This window comes from Leuciscus leuciscus (genome assembly GCF_965113295.1).
Source record: "Leuciscus leuciscus genome assembly, chromosome: 1".
NCBI classification, from domain to species: Eukaryota; Metazoa; Chordata; class Actinopteri; order Cypriniformes; family Leuciscidae; genus Leuciscus; species Leuciscus leuciscus.
The window spans coordinates 19910130-19925564 of NC_138725.1; the positions used below are offsets into that span (position 1 = coordinate 19910130).

General features: G+C 40.0%; 1 protein-coding gene across 4 annotated transcripts in view; it reads left to right on the plus strand.

Annotated features, from left to right (window-relative positions):
- LOC309499596 (uncharacterized protein) overlaps positions 1–15435 on the plus strand; it is an 87955-nt gene that overhangs the window by 12946 nt on the left and 59574 nt on the right. The window contains exons 4-5 of one of the 4 annotated variants that reach the window (XM_082170893.1): positions 5717–5813; positions 6877–7719. The exons of 1 other annotated variant lie outside the window; for it this stretch is intronic. In XM_082170893.1, coding sequence (XP_082027019.1) covers positions 5717–5786 — 70 coding nt within the window. In that variant the 3' untranslated portion in view covers positions 5787–5813; positions 6877–7719. Of the gene's footprint in view, positions 1–5716; positions 5814–6876; positions 7720–15435 lie in introns of those variants that run through there. 2 more of the 4 variants (XM_082170895.1, XM_082170896.1) reach the window with 2 other exon arrangements.

The window sequence follows — 15435 nt, forward strand, 5'->3', positions numbered from 1 at the left end:
ATTAAAACTAGGATTGGATTCCGTGATCTAATCTGATTTCAGATTCCTTCTTTCCCTTTTGAACAACCCATTTTCAAGATTTGATCCAATCCGATAACCAAAATCCGATCAGTTTACCTTTGAACAACTGGCCCATGGTGCTTTAGTTTTCTCTCTAACCTTTTTTAATCTAATTGGTGCAACGATGTCTAATGTACTAGAGAAAATGGTGCTCATAGTGCTAATAATTTCCTCTAGTTCATCTGTTTGTTTGGGTTCACTGAGCAGCTGAGATAGATCAGGTAAGCTATTTGAGAATCTATCTATAGTTGTTGGAAGGATTGTTCTGCCTGGTCGATAACGTGGCGCAACATGACAAATTTCAGCAGTACGTAGTATGCAAGTGACCATGTAATGGTCAGTGACTTCATCACTTTGCGGTATTCATAGATGCCACCGACGTCACAACAAATAGAACGCCGCCATATTTGCGACCGACTCGCCCGGTATGGCCGCCCAAACTGCCCATTTGAATGAGAGAGAGAGACAGAGATACCTGGAGAAAAATTATATTTTAGGCTCCGATCCTTATTTGTTACCCCCAGTTTTCTTTAGTCCATTATTATCTGCCCCAGACTTGCCCCAATTGGCCTTTCATGATATAGAAATACTTAAGTCATAGAGCTTCATGGCGCGCGTTCATGAGAGTCGAGGCGATGTCATGAATGAATCTATGAATCTGCAGCTGTTCAGCATGAATGAATATATCTAATCCGTCCATCAGCACAGCCAGAGACATCAGCCGAATATGATCAAATACTGCCATATCTGTCCGAAAGAACAGATGTTCAATTACAGAGAGAAGGTTTAATACACACAAATATCGAAATGAAAGAATCTTTCGAGTCGAATCTTTTTGAATGATTCACTCACGATTCGGCTGCGATTAAAAGCTATCAAGAGGTAAGGTCATCAGTGATTATAATATAACGACTTAAATTGCAGTTTGTTCGTCACATAAAGCTATCATATGAATAAATAACTATATTAATATAACGGACGAGTCGTATTAGATCACTTTTATGATACTTTTGTGATGTTTTTTTGTCTTTTATTATTATTATTTTTTTGCGTGACAGCCCCCAGTAGGCTAACGTTACTCATTCACTTTCATTACATCGACAAGAAGAGTCTCCATTAGGCTACATATTCAAAAATGTCCCTTTGTCTTCCACGGAAAGTAAACTTAAGGGTTTGCACATGAAGGTGAGTAAATGACGGCAGAATTATCATTTTTGGAAGAACTAGTCCTTTAATATGCATTTCAAGGATGATATTATGCATCGTCTGCAGAGCTAACGTTACTTACACAAAATAACATCTAAAGCGCATGTGACGAAGACAATATCTTTATGAACTTCAGAAAAATATTTCTTAGATTTAGGTAGGTATTAACTAACAGACAGACAAACAGTTATATTCAAAACAACCCCAAATCTTACTAACTTACCATGATAAAGTGCATTTAAACAGATCCAACAATAAAATGAAGACAAAACATTATCTGTCGATATCTGTCTGTATAATGTTGGCCACTGAGAGTATAATGGAAATATAATTAACCACAAACCAACATGAGACTTCAAGTCTTTTAAATAAATGATTCTCTCTTCTTTTGGTATAGAATAAAATACCAGTTCAGGGTTCCTCTTTAGGCTGTTGTTGCAGCCAACTGCACAACATATTGCAGGCATTACTGAGACCGGCGGTCGCAAAGATGGCGGCGCAAAGCTACAGTGACGTCATGTGAATCGAATGAATAATATCAATATCGGTTGGATTGGTTCCATGTGATATAATTAAATCTAGCGTATGATTAAGACGATGAGTTACGTTTTACTTGACCCCAAAGGAGTTTAATAAATCTGTAAACGCAGCCCCTAACGCATCATTTGTGTTATCTACGTGTGTGTTAAAATCTCCAACAATTAATGCTTTATCGACATTGACCAATAGATCTGAGAGAAAGTCTGCAAACTCTTTTAGGAAATCAGCGTAAGGCCCTGGCGGTCTATATACAGTAGCCAAGGCTAGAGATAATAGGGATTTCTTTCTTACATCTGAGAGCGTAACATTTAGCACAAGTACTTCAAACGAATTAAACCTGTGACCTGTTTTCTGAGTAACATTAAGAATATCTGTGTAGATTGTTGCAACACCGCCGCCACGACCAATCAGATGGGGCTCATGCTTATAACAGTATCCAGGAGGAGTAGACTCATTAAGACCGAAATAATCATTTGGTTTAAGCCAGGTTTCAGTAAGGCAAAGTACATCGAAACTATTATCTGTGACCATTTCATTCACAATAACCGCCTTAGGTGTGAGTGATCTAATGTTTACAAGACCTAGCTTTATAAATTGTTTTTGTTCACTAATATTGAGATTTTCTGGTTTAATCACAATTAGATTTTTCCTAGATCCTGCAGTAGATTTAATGTTTGATCTCACTAAACGAGGAATAGACACAGTTTCAATATAATGTTCTACATTGGTACTTATATCAATTAAGTTTTATATCAAAGAGTGTGATTTGGACTTTGACTTACTAGTCATATGGTGTGTAGCGTCTTGGAGATATTGTCCGACAGAAGAGCCGCTCCGACTCTGCTGAGGTGAAGGCCATCAGCACGGAAGAGCCTAGGTCGCTCCCAGAAAAGATTCCAATTATTTACAAAGAGCAGTCTCTGTTCATTACACCATGACATTAACAATTCATTTAGAGCAAATCATCTACTGAACCTTTCATGTCCTAGTCGGTACGTGGGAAGCGGTCCAGACACGATGATCAATGACTACGTTTACATGCAGCCAGTAACCCGTTCAAAACCGGGATATTAGCAATAACCCGGTCGCGCACGGCCATGTAAACACCGGCAAAAACCCGGATATGCTCATATCCCGGTTTTTAAAAACCCGGATATTATCCCTGGGGTACCCCTTTTCTAACCCGAATATTTGGTCATGTAAACGTGTATCGGCATATCCCCATCAAAAGGAACATTGATTTGTGTTCTGCGCATGTTCTATTCGCAAGGAATCTTGGTCTTTTGAGTAGAGACGGCGCATACAGAAACCCGCGTGCAGTATACCGGAAGTAAACAAGAAGTAGAGGTAAACATGGCGAGACGCAGCACAGCACCAGACTTTTGGAGCGAGGAGGAAATCGCAAACAAAGGCGATCGCTATCTGCCCCGAACTATTCATTATCCGCGTGCTGCTGCTGTTGTTGCTGCCTTTGGATACAGGAAGAAGAATCGGAAATGACGCACATTGCGTCTTAACATTGTCCTTACGTCCAGACGCTAACCGTGCGTCGCCGTTTACATCGGGATATTGCCAATTGATTACAAATTCCATGTATACAGGAGTAACTCTCTCTGCTCACGCATGTAAACGGGTTATTCTGAATGTTTCAGAAACCCAAATAGTGATCTTAACCCGACCATAACCCGAATTTTAACAGCTTGTAAACGTAGTCATTGTTTCAGGAGATGTGCTGCGTACCGTCTCGATCAGGCTCCTGTAGTCCTTCTTCAGAACCTCCGACTGCCGCAGCCTGATGTCGTTCGTTCCCGTGTGCAGCACGACAGCACCTTACCTTTACCTATGGTAGCGTGGACATGCCGGACGATGGAACTGCCGATGATCACAGCGTCGCGTTCCGTCTGGCGTAGAGGGGAGAAGCGGTTCCGGGTGGAGATCTCGAAGGCCGGGAGGGGCGGAGAGGTCCTTGCTCTGGTCCTGGCCCGCGTCTTCCACTGTGGAATCACCCAGGGTCCATGGTGTTGTGTCGGTGCCGGAGTGAATGAAACCAGGGATGATCGTGTCCTGGGCAGAGAAACATATGGAGTAGACGAGGTCGGAGTCAAAAGGTTACTAACCACTGACTTGTGAGCATCGGCGCGTGATGTTTCAAGCGCGGATTGCCGATCTCGCAGTTCGGCCTGTCTCTCTAGTAGGTCGCGGATCTGCTTCTCCACGGATTCCAGCTCTAACTGCACAGAATACAGCTCGAAGGTGTCCTCACCTGCACTCAAAGGTAACGTTAGACACACATCCGTTATATTCGCCATTATAGCAGATGTGCTATAATGGCGAATTATAGCTTTCAGTGATATGGGTGTAAATAAGACGATCGATAGGCGCGACCACGCATGCAATGCTAGCGGGCTAAGGCTAGTAGCGGAAGTTCGAAAGGTTGGATATAAGTAGCGATATCAAAGCAATCCGATAGTTTTTTTAAAGAGAATAGTATTCCAGATATGTTCACACGCTATAAAAGAGTTTGTAAAAGAGTGTAAAGAAGAAAATCAAGGTTTCTGAATTAATTCGACGGAGCTCCAAACACAACAACGCACTCAGTCACGACGCATGCGCAGTCACCAAGCGCAGCACATATGAGAGGCAGACTAAGAATCATATTAGCTTGTACAAAAATGGCATTATATGACCCCTTTAAGAGTAAAGAGAATGGAATATGCTGGGATATTCACTGGAAAAAATAAATATATATACATTGTCAGAAAAGTAAACAAAACAACGAATACATCATCGCAATTACCAAGTCCATCTCATCTGGCATGTTATTAGAATTATTGATAATGTTTTAGAACTCCTCTCTGTTTATATGACACATTAGTTACAGTTTCTGTTTTCATAGACGTTTAATGTAGGTTTTAAATCCTTCATGTTAATCTTCTATGAACAATGTAGATTAATGTAGAATAAACAAATGTATATTTTAGTCAGAATTATTGCTCTTCATCAACTTGAGGTCCTGGAGCTCGCTCTGTAAAGTTGAACAGAGACTCACTCGCTCTTGGGACAAGAATTTAAGGAAAATGGAAATACACACATGACTTTCTAACATTTACTGATAAGGATATAACCATTAAATATAAGAATGTGCTACAAAAGTCATTGAAATTTCAATCATTTATTTCAATCTCTGCATTTAATAAAACTACTAGTGAGTGTTTTTATCACAGCTTGTAAATGTTTTAAATGAATGTGTATGTGTGTGTTTTGTAATGTATGTTTGAATGTCTTTCAGGAGATTTTAACTCTCCTGTCAAGCTGTTGGTGAAAATAAGAGCTTGTTCTTCAGTGATTTTCCTGGTTAAATAAAGGTTAATAAGTACACAAAGGGAATACCACATCAGAGTAAACAACACATGCATCTGTACGACATGTTAAACTGTATGCTTAAAGGATTAGTTCACTTTTAAAGAAACTTTTGCTGATAATTTACTCACCCCCATGTCATCCAAGATGTCCATGTCTTTCTTTCATCAGTCGAAAAGAAATTAAGGTTTTTGATGAAAACATTCCAGGATTTTTCCCCATATTATGGACTTCAATGGGCCCCAAACGGTTCAAGGTCCAAATGACAGTTTCAGTGCAGCTTCAAATGACTTTAAATGATACCAGACGATGAATAAGGGTCTTATCTAGCGAAACGATCAGTCATTTAAAAAATAAAATAAAAAAGTTTAAGTTTTATAAGCACAAATGCTCGCCTTGCTCTGTTCTGTGATGCACGTTCGTGACGTCACGTAATACGCAATTATGTTGAAAAGGTCACGCTTAGTACTTAGTACTTAGTTCAGAGTCTGAAATATTGATTATTCCTCTCTCATCATGTTTGTAAGAAATTAAACTTGTTTGTTTTTAGCAGAACTGCCAGAAAGCATCTGGAAGGAGAGGATGGAGAGAACGCCAGTGATCTAGAACCTGCAGAATGAAACATCATGATACTGAAGAACAAAGAGGTTGGTGTTTATTCTTGATTCCTCATTCATTCTTCATGATGAAGAACATGCTGATGCTCACCAGATTTACATTGTTTTATGACCAAACTAGTGTTTTATAACACAAATAATTTTCATGACATTAAAATAGATCATAATCGTGCACAGCCGTTGTTCACCAGATTTGATGAGATTAAAATGACTGTTGAACTCATCAGTGATCTTGACTTCAGGGACGGACTGACAATCTGTGCGTTCTGGAAAAGTCCAGAACGGCCGTCCAACCGAGGGCCGTCGGCACAAAAAAAAAAAAAAAGTCTAATAAAGCAATTTGAACAGCCAACAGCAGGGGCACTAATACGATCTCTTATATGCTACGTGTAAAACCTACTAGCCACTGACAGAAAGTTAGTTTTATTTGCGTTGCGTATGAGAAACATTAATGGCAAACGCTCAAAAAGCGGAACAAAACTTGTTTGATCTGAGCAGCGCAGAGCATTATCAGCTCGGCCCAAAAAACAGCGATCGCGGCCAAAGCAGATCTCGATCACGCAAACATTATTACACAGAGCTGCCCGATCCACTGAGAAGCATTTCAATTCTGTGCAGAATTCTCTATCTCTATTATAAACCCACAGATTGACTATGTGATTTAAGCTTGCTAAAAGCAGGATGAAACAGCGCTGATACTCTCAACATATTGACCCAAAAAACAGGCGAAACATTGTTCCAAGAACAAACCAGTTGGAAGAAATTTCACTCCACAACTTATGATTTTTTTTTTTTTTTTTTTACGCTTGTAAGTCTGAACCAGAATATCAAGATATTTTATTATTTTGCATATGATGGTGAAAAGTAAAAAAAGCACCACCATGTTATATGTATAATAAATATTGGAGTATAACCCTTCTAGATTATTTTATCCCTTGAGGTAGCCCTCGCACACAAAAAGGTTGGAGACCCCTGGTATATAGTAACTGTATGTTTTATAATTACAATTTTGTGTAATTTGGGGTTTCTGTAGCCAGTGACATTTCATTATTTGTATTTTATGGCATTGTACATTTTCTGTTTTTATTTGAAGGCTGACGCCGGTTTCACACTGCATGCATTAGCAGAGCGTAAGCAGCGCAGGAGCAGTGCGTATGGTGAGCAGGAGCAGGACACGCGCGTGTTGCTTTCACACTGGCAGCGTTTGTCACGCGCGTGTACTCTATAATGGATAAGTTGGCATTGCTTTATTTCGTTTTCAAATACATTTAAGAGAAAAGACTTGTCAAGAAGCTTATTTTATTAAAAATGTCATTTATATATCTTTTGGTTCATCTTTGTTTTTATTGTTCTGGCAACAAGTTTGTTTTTGGACATTTGTTTTCTTTTTAAATTGCTGTTGGTCATTTGATTGACTGTTTAAAACACAATAGATATCATCAATGCACTTTTTGGATAAAACCGGTGTATTTTGGCCATGATCAATGCATTGTCCCTTTAATTCAGCGTAAGCGGCGCAGCAAAAAATAGACTGGGTGCCGAAACCCCCGCTGCACTGCTGTTCACGCGACGCTCCTGCTTGACGCTCACGCGCTGCTCCTGCTCCCGGTGTGAATGCACTCATTGATTAACATGGACGCCGAAAAAAATACGCGCTGTTCCCGCGCCACTGACACTTGCGGTGTGAAACCGGCGTGAAGCTTCATTAATAAACTCAACCCCAATTATCATCAGTTTTGAGATGTTACTTGCTGTGAATACCTTGTCTGATAGGCTAGAGTATTGTGGCATAGTATCAGGACATCCTGGCTAGTGTCTGTCGCACACGGCTAGAGGCGAATGGCCGGATGATGGGCCTATTTGGGAGAAAGTCCAGGGCTGTTTTTTAGCCCCAGTCCGTCCCTGCTTGACTTTGAGCTTCACTTTTCATTTCACGTTTGTCTCTCATTTGAAATCTCACTTGATTTAATGTTTCTTTTAGACCTGATGGACGTGAACGAGAAAGGAAAAACAGAAGCCTAAAAAACTCTTCACATGTAAATCAAGTCTGAAGATTCTCATGAGGATCCACAGCGGAGAGAAACTTTACACATGTGATCAATGCGGGAAGAGTTTCACTCGGGCCTTCGTTCTGAAATCACTTCTGCCTTCTCATTCAGAAGAAGAGCACCAGAAAATTACACCGGAAAAAACACTTTCATGTTCAGGAGCTGAAGAAGAGGCTGTAACACTTTTAACAGAGACATTAATCTGATATTAATTTTAACTCATTCATTGTTTTTCAGAGATCTGTCTCATTATTTTTAATTTTCATAATTTTTTTTGTACTTCAAGTAATGATTGATTAAACTCATTATAATTTTATCAACAGCTTGTTGTTATTGTCCAATTTTATTGTCTGCTGATTCTTCTTGCTTCAGGAATAATTCCATAATTTTCAGATCTGAAAGCCAAGTATTACGTTTGCTTCAGAGGCTTCCCAGCAAACACAGAACGTTCCCCTAACGTTAGTTTTTGGTTCCTGTCTTTTTATTGTTTTGGGAACTAAATAAAATTGTTCTAGGAATGCTCTTTTTATTTTTTGCAACAATAAAATAATGTTCCCAGAAGGTTGCAGGATAGTTATTTTTAACAACATAGACATTTTTAATATTAACATAGAAATAGTTATCAAATACAGAACGTTTCCCAATGGTTATTGTTTAAATATGTAAACTAACTTTCCAATTAAAACGCTGCAGATGTTTTTGTTTAATGACCTGTACAGAGCTCTGAAACTAGTTTATGCAGCATTTAATAAAATGTAGCAATTAGATTGAATGTGAAAAGCACAGACTTCTTGGGTTTGTTTATATCTTCATTTACTGCACCTCTGATCTGCACACGCTTCTCCAACATGTGTCGTTGTACACAGTGCAGTGTTTCCGGGATCTACGTGAGAACTCTGCCTTGTTATTGGCCAGTTCTGCGTCAGGATCACACACATTGGCCAACGGCTGGTCATGTGAGCAGCACAACCAATGCTTAGTCTGCGTTCTGACGTTGAACAACTTAAACAGTTTAGGAGAATGACAGGGAAGAGAAGAAATTGATGAATAAAGTTGTTTATTTTGCGCACAAAATGTATTCTAGTCGCTTCATTAACCGTAGTCTGTACGCTTTGCCTCTTTGTCTCCGTCTCTGTTTGAAATCTGCAATTGCAGTCCGGTGTTGGCCCTCTGCTACTCACTTTATGCCAGTCGCTCGCTCCCAGACTCACAGATAACAGTGGCCTTCAATCATTGGGAGCTGAAACTCCTTTTCTTCCTCTTCTTCTCTCTGTTCTCACCGTCACTCCAGGTTTCAGTCGAGTTGACTTACCTGAGCGTTCAGTTGCAGCTGACCTTGTGGGAGTTCTCTCAGTCCCCAATGCTGCTCCCTCGTCTTTCGGTTCCGGTGATGAGGCTCTTATCTCATTGCTAAAAAAAAAAATAGCATCAGGCCCTACTGCCCTATACGCTTGTTCCTTTTGCATTCCTTTTCTCTCTCTCCGCTCTGCCTCCCCCCAACCAGCAATCCTTTTTTTTTTTTCAATCCACACACACGTCTCACACAACACCACTTTTGTTCACTCCCCTCTTCCACCGACTCTTGCACTGCTGTCAGCCTAGTGACACTTAAGGTTCCCTCCTCAGGGAAATCATGGTATTTTTTTTTGTTTCTTTCATACCCTTCAAATATTTTTTCCCATGTGTTTTTTTTAGCAGACCAAACTCTTTGCCCGTTTTACTCTGAGATTTCCCCATGATGGTGTAAGGGGGGTACAGTTGTAAGGCCCAGGACCAGATATGATGAAAGAAGACCAGGAGTTGTGAAGTTCAATCAAATAATTAAAAATGTACTGAAGAATAGTTTGCAGTTAAATTGGTAGAGCCAGCGTCAAACTCTCATGAGGAGGTCGTAAGCCAACTCTACCTTACACAAAATCTCACACCAATTATACCTTTTCCAAGGAAATGCATTACACAATTGTTTCCTTCTGATTGGCTAAGAGCACATAAAGTCTAAACAATAATACATTTTTGATAGATAAGTGGGTATATCGTCGTTAATCAGAACAGTTGTCACCCAATTCAGAGATTTAAGTCCGTGGTGACCATCCAGGGTCCGAGAAAGACGTCTTCGAGTCTATATGTTGTATATCACAGAGTTCAAAACCTGCAAAGAATATCAAACGCAAACACTCAACACTGACGAACAACAGTTCTCTTCAAGGCTGAAGAAGGCCTGAGCTTATTATCAGAAGAGCAGTCCACCATAACAGATTGATAAAACATTTCACTCCTCAGAAAGCAGGAACGATAATATCCCACCTTTACTCCCTAGAGAAATACACATGAGGATGTTCACTTAATGGAAAGCAGATGAAATGGTGTAGAAATTGACCCTCGAACTTATACAAGTCAACTAAGATAGATATATAGAGCAACACATGGGTACAGAGTCTCTCTCGCCGCTCTCTGAATCCCAAGAGAATCATCATCAAAAGGCCTCTTGCATGTGAACACGACCCAAAAGCACACATTGGAATGCACCTAAAAGAAAATGGTTAAACACAGAAACCATATGGGTACATGGATATATACAGTATATTTGATCCACTCAATGAATACAGAAATGATTATGATAGCATGCATAGACTTGGTTATTGTATTTTTAATAAGAATAAAGTAATCATTCAAAAAGGATATATATATCTATATATATTTGAAGAGACAAGGTATTCTGACCCCAACCCTTCAATTGACACTCTTCTCAGTGGTTTTTCCCTTGGCGCGCCTATATAACTCTACACGTCTCTAGAGAGATACATTTTCACCTCCATTTCACCAACTGAAAAAGATGAGCACTCACAACTTGCTCACAAATTTGATCAAACAGACCCTCTGGGTTTCCCCCACTACACTACTAACTGAACCCACCAGACTAGTATCCCAGTACTAATCTGGACTAGTAATCTGTACTAGTCACCACAGTGTTCCTTAAACATTCCCCTCTTTTACCTTTTAACAATTTAGACTTTGTCTCTTACCAGTCTCAGTTTATGCCACTTCAGTTCTTTTGATGATTCCAGTGGTGTCCCTCCTGGGCCCTTTTCCAGTGGAGACAACGGCAAATTGCTAAATTGATTTAATCATTAATTTAGTCACACATTACTTTTTGTCAAGTCACATATACAAGGTCACACATTCATAAGGGTATGTATTAACACAGTGGTTCCCAAAGTGGGGGTCGCGACGGCGCAGGGGTCACGAGATGATTTCTATAAAAAAAAAGTGGAAAAAAGATATAGGCCCTATATATTTTTGTTGCAATTAATTTAACCCTTTCGCACGTATCACACCGGGGAGATTTTCTGTTTGGCGAGTAAATCTCTAAAGGCTATCCGCTAGCCTGGGAAAACCCAGACAACTTCCGGCAAATTTAGATTTGCTCTGCAAGTAGTCTGGCAAAGAGCCCATTCAAGTCCATTTCCATGCCTTCGAAATCGCGGCACCAATCAGAAACGTTGAAGCAGGCTTTACACAATGACGATCGCTCCTGTCTGCCTCGCTGCCTGCTGTGAGTGTGTTTGCTTCGGTGCTGTAAGCTCCGTCTTAGCCTCGTATTTCCTTGTTTTGAACCATCATTTACTACAATTTCTAGTTGTTTATACTAAAACTAAATACAGCTTACCCAACATCTCAGATTAACCTGACATAGCTTCCGTTACTACTAGCACAACACGCTAGTAATTCGCTAGCCTGTTAACGCACCACCCGTGCGCTCAGCTATTTTTATTTATTTATTTTCTCTCGCACCTTTGAGTTTATAAAAGCTCAGGTGAGTAAGAATCACTCAACAAACACGGTGAGTAATGTCTTGTCCTGTTATTATCATTCGTCGCGTCTGAATGCGTTGTTGTTTTTGGAGCTCTATCGATTTGATTTATAATTCTTGATTTTTCTCTTTAAACTCACTTACAACGAACATTTTCTACTTTTCCTCACTGAGAAGCACTACTGCTCAAACCTCATAGTTACAACGCGGACTGTTGAGCGGACGCGTCTCAAGCCTATTAGTGATCCAACGCTGGATACTCTTAAAGGTACGTCCGTGGATCACGGCTGAACGCGTCTTCTCCACACTCACAAACAAACATTTTATTTATTTTTTGTTCGCCTATCGTGCGTCTACTCTACACCTCTACCACTAAAAAACCTAAAAAACCTCATAGTTACAACGCGGACTGTTGAGCAGACGCGTCTCAAGCCTATTAGTGATCCAACGCTGGATACTCTTAAAGGTACGTCCGTGGATCACGGCTGAACGCGTCTTCTCCACACTCACTTACAAACAAACATTTTTTTTTCGCCTATCGTGCGTCTACTCTACACCCCTACCACTAAAAAAATAAAATAAAATAAAATAAAATAAAATAAAATAAACGGATTATATCCAAGACTTCAGTCATAAATTGATAGCATCACTGGTTGCTTCGTTGCTAACTCACTGTCCATCTGTTAAAATGGCGAATATATCAGATGTAAGTAGTCTACCTTTTGGTGCAGGTGAGGACACATTTGAGCTTCACGCACTGCAGTCTGAGCTGGAAGCTGTTGAGAAACAGATCCACAACCTTTTATTGAGACAGGCCGAGCTGAGAGACCGGTGTTTGGCTCTTGAAACATCACGCGCCGACGCACACAAATCAGTGTTTAACGTTACTAACCCGCTGACTCCGACCGCGTCTACTCCGTGCGTTCCTCAGCATCGGTCGCAATCAGCCATGGTCTCGTTCACTCCGGCTCCAACACGCCACCACGAAGCCTGGGTGGTTCCTCAGCGGAAGACGCGAGTCAGGTTTAGACCAAGACTTTCTCCGACCCTCCCGGTTTTCGAGTTATCCACACAAAACCGCTTCTCCCCTCTACGCGAAACAGAACGCGATGCTGTGATCATCGGCGATTCCATCGTTCGGCACGTACACGCTACGTTAGGTAAAAGTAAGGTGCACAGTCACTGCTTTCCTGGTGCTCGTGTTTCTGAAATCGCTGATCGCGTTCCCGAGATCCTGAACGGTGACGAGCGCGTCGGAACTGTGGTCCTGCACGCGGGAGTGAACGACATCAGGCTGCGCCAGACGGAGATTCTGAAGAAAGACTTCAGGAATCTAATCGATACGGTACGCAGCACATCGCCTGAAACAACGATCATTGTGTCAGGACCGCTTCCCACGTACCGATTAGGGCATGAAAAGTTCAGCAGATTATTTGCGCTAAATGAATGGTTAATGTCATGGTGCAATGAGCAGAAACTGCTCTTTGTAAATAATTGGAATCTGTTTTGGGAGCGTCCTAGGCTTTTCCGTGCTGATGGCTTACACCCAAGCAGATTCGGAGCGGATCTTCTGTCAGATAACATCTCCAAAATGTTAAATACCCTTTGACTAGTAACCAAAAGTCCAAATCAAAGTCTCTGCTGCACCAATTTAACTGATATAAATACTAGTGTAGAACATTGCATAGAAACCGTGTCTATTCCTCGTTTAGTGAGATCAAATAATAAATCTACTGCAGGATCTAGGAAAAATCTAATTGTTATTAAAACAGAAAATGTTGCTATTGGTAAACAAAAACTATTTCTAAAGCTAGGTCTTCTAAACATTAGATCACTCACACCTAAGGCAGTTATTGTAAATGAAATAGTCACAGATAATAGCTTCGATGTACTTTGCCTTACTGAAACCTGGCTTAAACCAAATGATTATTTCGGTATTAATGAGTCTACTCCTCCTGGATACTGTTATAAGCATGAGCCCCGTCTGATTGGTCGTGGCGGAGGTGTTGCAACCATTTATAGAGATATTCTAAATGTTACTCAGAAAACGGGTTATAAGTTTATTTCATTTGAAGTACTTGTACTAAATGTTACGCTCTTAGATGTTAGAAAAACATCCCTATTATCTCTAGCCTTGGCTACCGTATATAGACCGCCAGGGCCTTACGCTGATTTCCTAAAAGAGTTTGCAGATTTTCTCTCAGACCTATTAGTCAATGTCGATAAAGCATTAATTGTTGGAGATTTTAACATACACGTAGATAATCCAAATGATGCGTTAGGAGCTGCGTTTACAGATTTATTAAATTCATTTGGGGTCAAGCAAAACGTCACCGGACCAACACATCGTCTTAATCATACACTCGATTTAATTATATCACATGGAACCGATCCAACCGATATAGATATCATTACACAAAGTGATGAAGTCACTGATCACTACATGGTAACTTGCATATTACGTACTGCTGTAATATGTCATGCGGCGCCGCGTTTACAATTGTGGTTCTGATGCTTTCTATTTTCTCAGTGAAGAAATTCATGAAATCATTACTACTGAACTGTAACGGGATATTTTGTTCGGGTGATGTCTGTTTATTTGTTAGTCTAGCCACGGTGTTAAATAAAAACCTTGGATTGTTTTGGTTGTTTTCTATTAGTTTGCGGAGGTGCTCAGCCCTGGCCGCTTTTAGGGCCTTTTTATAACGTGACATACTGTCTTTCCACGCGATTCTAAAGACCTCTAAATTAGTTTGTTTCCATTTACGCTCTAAAATACGGGTTTCTCTCTTTAAAACATGCGTAGTATTGTTATACCATGGTGCTTTATTTTTCTCTCTGACCTTTTTTAATTTAATAGGTGCAACCACATCCAATGTTCAAGAGAGAATGGTGCTCATAGTGCTAGTTAGTTCTTCTAGTTCATCTGTTTGTTTGGGTTCAGGCAGCAGCTGAGACAGATTAGATAAGCAATTTGAGAAATTATTCTATCTAATTGTTCAATCTTCAATCGCGCCTTATAATTCAGCTTCAATTATCACCCCGCAAGAACAATTACAGTGCTTTACAACTATAGAACAAAAAGAGTTAAATAAACTTATCACTTCATCTAAAACAACAACATGTTTATTAGATCCTATACCAACTAAACTACTGAAAGAAGTGTTACCTAGTGGAAGAGCCTCTCCTCAATATTATTAACTCGTCTTTATCTTTAGGTCATGTTCCAAGAACATTTAAACTGGCGGTTATAAAACCTCTCATTAAGAAACCACAATTAGATCATAATAATCTAGCAAATTATAGACCCATTTCAAATCTTCCATTTATGTCTAAAATATTAGAAAAAGTGGTGTCCGCTCAACTGGGCTCTTTCTTGCAACAAAATTATATCTATGAAAAGTTTCAGTCTGGATTCAGACCGCATCATAGCACTGAAACTGCGCTCGTTAAAATCACAAATGATTTACTTTTAGCTTCTGACCAAGGCTGTATTTCAATACTAGTTTTACTTGATCTTAGTGCTGCGTTCGATACTATAGATCATACATTACTCTTAGATCGACTACAAAATTATACTGGTGTTCAAGGACAAGGACAAGCACTAAGCTGGTTCAAATCATACCTATCTGACCGCTACCATTTTGTCTATTTAAATGGAGAAAAATCGATCATAACTCCAGTAAACTATGGAGTGCCGCAGGGATCTGTATTAGGCCCTCTGTTATTTTCTATATATATGATGCCACTTGGAAATATTATAAGGAAACATGGAATTAGTTTCCATTGTTAT